Source organism: Phycodurus eques, chromosome 9, assembly GCF_024500275.1.
Source record: "Phycodurus eques isolate BA_2022a chromosome 9, UOR_Pequ_1.1, whole genome shotgun sequence".
NCBI lineage: Eukaryota > Metazoa > Chordata > Actinopteri > Syngnathiformes > Syngnathidae > Phycodurus > Phycodurus eques.
The window spans coordinates 24,557,364-24,562,716 of NC_084533.1; the positions used below are offsets into that span (position 1 = coordinate 24,557,364).

Sequence of the window (5,353 nt, forward strand, 5' to 3'; positions counted from 1 at the left end):
TTCTCTATGAAAAGCACTTACAAATAAAGTTTGATTGGTTGAAAATGTCTCGGTGTTTCAGCTTTCGGTTTTTGGCCTGGGGGCCTGCTCGGTTTGGGTCAAGAATTTTCATTTCGGTGCATCAGTAATTTTGAAGCGTTTTTACTTTTTCCACTTTAAAAGCCAGGGCCTGGCCTGGTGAGTGACGGAGTCAGCGAACGAGAGTGCAGAGTTGCCCGTTGGGAACTCAGATTAGCGGTTGGCTGTGAAACGGCCAACCCTTAGCGAGTCTGCGAGTTGAGTAACAGTTGTGACCAATGGCAGCTGGTGAATGAATGTGCTTATTCCGTGTTTATGTTGTTTCCGTTTGTTCAATGAAGCAATTGAAAGTATACCGGCGGCTGCGTCTATCCTTGACTGCCCGTGGAACAATTACAGTTCGTTCGAACTAGCGGCGGTAGACTATGCTAAATTAGCTAATGATATTGCAGTTGTGGAAGGCAGTTCTGCGTTGCAGTCGACACGTTGTCTTTTTTTGTACGTGTGAAAACTGTGCACATTTTCTGCCTTTTACGCACTTACTGCTGAGTGAGCCCGGAGTAACGGGTCCATGTGGAAATCCCGGGATGTAAGCAAAAACCCTGTGATGTCAAATTTGATCGGGCCTGTGTATGATTTCAAAAACATGCGATACAGTGAAACCGCAAGAAAAGTGAAGCACAATACAGCGAGGGGATATCGGATATGAAAATGTTTTCAAATGGTCTCTCCGTTGTATATTGCTGATTTTCACCTCTCGCGGGTAGTTCTGGAACGTAGTCCCCCGCGGTAAATGGGGGTTCCCTGTAATGTATTCAGCTTTTCCTACGAGCGTCCAATTGTGCAATCGTGCGGTTGTCGGCATCACTGCAACGCGCTGCAACCGCGGCTCTCAGCGCCGCGAGAATGGGAAGTGCCATCTTCCTGCCACGCTCGCAACCGACGGACGGCGCCGCGCACACGTATCGTTTGGTGTCATTGTGAGACTCTTTCGACCGCGCGCAGCGTGTGTGACTGAAAGTGGAAAAAGAAAAAAAAGCATTCGTCATACGAGTTTCTGCAGACACTTCCAACACTTTCCTACGTCCCCTGGGATGCGTATAAAAAAAAGGCGTGCGACGTGAAGATTGTCACTTCCAGCAAACAAAAATAAACGTACAAACTTCTCGCCACCTGCTCACCGCTGCTGCTGATTCGGACATCGACATGAAACTTGTTCTTTTGTGCCTTCTCGCAGTTTGCTGCTCTTCTTTGGCCAGTGCCGCCGACATGACACTGGAGAGGAGAAAACTGCTCGAAGTCTTGAGGCAACTCGGTGACGTCAAAGACTCGCTGCAGGTCAGCGCGCCTTTTAACCGGACATCTTTTTACTTGCAAATGAGTCCGCCGAATGTGAGCACTTAACACGTTTGTGTCCCGCAGCGCAGAGAGCTGCTAGTGAACACGCCGCCACAAAATATTGAGGTAAGTGTTACGATCGTATTTGATTAGTTTGGTGTCACAGCTGCATTTAATAGCTGCGGTTGATTAGTCAGCGTTCCGCTCACACTCCGGTGAGTAGGAGAACCTCGATTGATGTGTCATGCAACCGACATTCTTAGAAGATTCAACGGCGAAACGTGTTTGCTTTGGGGCTCCTTTTTTTTTTTTTTTTTTTTAAAGTAGTGAATCGGGAAACAATGAGAAAATTCACGCGTTTACGTAGCAAAATGTGTGAGTCATAAAAAGAGGTCGTCGCAATCAAAATGTTTGCGAGGACATTATTAAAAGGAATAATTACGATAGAAACGTCAAAAAAAAAAAAACACGTCTATTTGGAATACGTAGAATGATGCTCCTGTTGTATGATATAGTTACATTATAATGACTATTATGTTTCCTAAATTTGACCAGGACAAAAACAAACTATGATGGTTGAAACATATCTTCTTTATTACTATTATTTTTATTGTAATTCATTTAACTTTAACTTCAGCAGAAGAATGCAAAATTATATAACTTTAGAACTATTCATTTATTAAATCCTGTTTTGAGCAGAAGTACTCCAAATTATGAGACAGATGTACAGTATTTTTGATTTAATGGTGAATACATCTCCATTTCTTTGTAACATTTTACTTAAACACTAGAAGAACTTAAAATTATGGTCTATTTTATTTATTATATCTGTGCATTTTTCTTTGTATTTATTATTATGATTCTTTATTTTACCTTCGTTTCACCAGTTGAATTTCAAATTATGCAAAAGACGTAATTTATTTTTGTGCGTACATTGACACATTTGTATTTGTGTACGTTTCCATTGATTTATTACATTCATTTGACCTGGAGAGAAACTCAAAATAATGATCGACAGTATTTCTATTATTATATCGTTATCTGGTTATCTCTCCCTAATGAAACTGTTGTATAATCTAAATCAAACCCCAACAGTGTGTCAGCGTTTAAAATAAAATACCTTTTCTGCAAACGCTTCAATAAATAGTCTCACACACACAAAAAAAGCGCAATTGACTAAGCGAAAGGCGCAACTTCATAATGCTTGCTCCTTCTCGTCGAACATCTGCCACTCAACGAGTCGCTTCCTGTTGTTGTTTTTTTTTTTTGTGCGTTCCCCCCCTCACACACACACACACACACACACACACACTTCCGTGAACCTCGCTCTCGTTGTGTCAGAATGTGATGAGTAATCAAATGTGTGAAGCAAACGATGCTTGTATTAAAGCAGTGTTTCCTAACCTTTGCTCGCAGCCAATATCACAAGGACCGGTTTGTTTTTGAAGATCCTCTGAAAATTGCCTCGCTGTAAAAAAAAAAAAAAAACACATTAAAAAAATAACAAAAACAAAAATATATAAAATAACAAAAACATCAGAATGTTCTCGTTAAAATACGGTAAAAATGTAAAGAGCTTTACAGAATTCCTTGTAAATTTTTCAGTCGAAATTTTTTAAAGTTTACCAAAAAAAATAACAGTTTTAAGTGCAAAATTAAACAGGCCTTTTCTCCTGAATTAACATGCGCACGCTGCTAATTAAACTAATGATTAGCAATTGGCAATCATCAGGCAGATATTTGCCATTTTTTTTCTTTATGTACGCTAACCCATTACAACATTATATATATATATATATATATATATCATATATATAAAATTACAACTAACTACAATACAGGAAATTACAAGCAAAACAATAAGATAGACTTGTGCAAATATATTATTACTCGAGAATTCTTGAAAAAAAAGAAAAAGAAAAAAGCATTCAACAGAAATCAACCGTAAATGTGAAAGTTAAATAAGGCACACATTCCACAAACTATTGGTAAGACACACAAATGACATGAATGAATGTCCTATAACTGCAAAATAATTCGACATTGCATGGTTCAATGCATTCTGGGAACTGTGTGGCTACACACATTTTTTTCTTACTGTCAAATTTGCTTTTGTGTAGTAATTTACCAAATATTACTGTAAATTTAACAGTTTCCGTGTTTTTCTGTCATGATTTTACAGCGTTTCGTTGTACATCCCCATATAGCCTCTGCAGTTAAGTCAGTAGATTTGAGTTTTATGATTCTGGTTTTATTTTTCAGGACTGCTGCTGTCTGTCGGCGTTACGATGCTTCCGGGCCAGCTTGCACGTGCAATTCAACTTGACGGAAAGAAAGCAAAACAAACTTTACCGCAGCCTCAAGCACCCAATCACTGTAAGTCGAGCTCGATCAAGTAGCTCGGATTGCAGTACAGTGCAAACAATGTGATTAAAAATAATAATAATAATTATTATTATTATTAATTCTTTCAGGAGAGAGGTCTTGACTTATGCAAATCAGGAAATGCTGTGGTAAGAAAATAAGTTTCCCTCCTCTACTTTTATGATTCTAGCTACACAAGTCTGTCATATTTGATGACGTTAAAGTTTTTTTTGTTTCCCACCCTCCCTCAGGCCACCTGCGCAACGTGTGATTCGCATCCGAAGACAACTGCTCGAGAATTTGTCAACAGACTGGAGTCTCTTATTCAAAAGGTAAGTTCCGCCTCTTTCCCGTGGTGCCGTTCTGTGTAAACGGGGATGTCCCAATCACATTGTCAATCCGATACCTTGGCATCCCAGCCAACATGGACGTGCTTTTCTTTTTTCACTTCACCTCACAAACTAAAAACGCTATATTGTGGAATATAAAACTGTCTATCATTTGGGCAATAACTTTGCAGCTCATGACTATTTAAAAAAAAAAAAAAAAAAAAAAATCGAATGTTTTTAACAAGATGCCTGATCACGTCGTCGGATCAGGACTGAATAGTCCCGGAACGTGGCGGACACATTCGCCATAATACGGCGGGTCCTTGCCGCCTTCGCCGGGTTCTGTGAAATAAACTCATGCTGGCTCAATCGTTACGTCGTGGATGCGCAACTGCCCGAAAAGTTTGGCATATTGGGCTTTCGTGAAATTTCCGGATGAACTTAAAATGCGCTACAACCTTTACAGTTGAGCTTAATTTGACCTTCTCTAAACTTTGAACTGCACATTTCCGACTGTTTAATGTGTCGGTACGTTTTGCACAACTTGACAGACAAAATTTACAACAGGTGTTGAATTAATGACTCGACCAATGCATTTCCAAGGACGCCTACTTCTATATCTTCCTGTGACTCTGTCCCTCTGTTGCAACCTGCTGATGACACTCTGTGACACTGTGCTCTGAAACGTGTACATGCAATAGTTGGCTATTCCTGTTTTCTATATAGATTACTGGAAATGTATTGTTTCACAAATCTGCCATTCTGTCTCTTTTAGGCTATCAGCAGACTGAGCGTCAACTGAGCAGACAGCAAGTTCAAGTCCCGAATAGAAAAAGAAGACACTATGCTGAAAAGACGCCCCAAAACAAGCTGCAGTCTTCTATTTATTTAACTTATTTATTTATTATTTTGAGACGACGGGTTCCCAAAAAAAGCTGCTTTATCGCCCTCTGGTGGGCTTGGCATTTGGTCTGCTTCCATGTCAAATGTGTCATTCATTTCAATGTGAGATTCTACCATAACGACAGATGTGATTTATACTATGTATAATAGCATCTTGTCGAAGGTTACCTTTTATGTGACGAAAATAAAATAAAAACTTCAGACTTAACTTTTTTTGTTCTGATTTTTGAACATCATGCGCACAAGTGTGATTATTCTTCATGATGGTTTGAGAAGGTTTGAAAATGTGTTTTTGACAAGAGAATTCCTGATTGCCTGCTGACTTTGTTGCAATCAGCAAGTTTAAAGCAACAGGTCACGGTACATATCAGTAGTTTTTGGCGCCATCTGGTGGCAACGTG

At 39.5% G+C, this 5,353-nt stretch overlaps 1 protein-coding gene across 1 annotated transcript; it reads left to right on the forward strand.

The window, feature by feature from the left end:
- Positions 1-1,129: 1,129 nt before the first annotated feature.
- On the forward strand, positions 1,130-5,121 carry il21 (interleukin 21). Its single transcript, XM_061685793.1, has 6 exons — positions 1,130-1,356; positions 1,441-1,482; positions 3,619-3,732; positions 3,831-3,869; positions 3,972-4,052; positions 4,825-5,121. The coding sequence occupies exons 1-6, from the start codon at positions 1,225-1,227 to the stop codon at positions 4,849-4,851; spliced, it is 435 nt and encodes a 144-aa protein (XP_061541777.1). The 5' UTR covers positions 1,130-1,224; the 3' UTR covers positions 4,852-5,121.
- Positions 5,122-5,353: the final 232 nt, after the last annotated feature.

Coding starts and splice junctions, on each gene's coding strand:
- il21 (XM_061685793.1), top strand. CDS start 1,225: ATGAAACTTGTTCTTTTGTGCCTTCTCGCAGTTTGCTGCTCTTCTTTG. Junction 1,357..1,440: donor ACGTCAAAGACTCGCTGCAG/GTCAGCGCGCCT, acceptor TGTGTCCCGCAG/CGCAGAGAGCTGCTAGTGAA. Junction 3,733..3,830: donor GCCTCAAGCACCCAATCACT/GTAAGTCGAGCT, acceptor TAATTCTTTCAG/GAGAGAGGTCTTGACTTATG.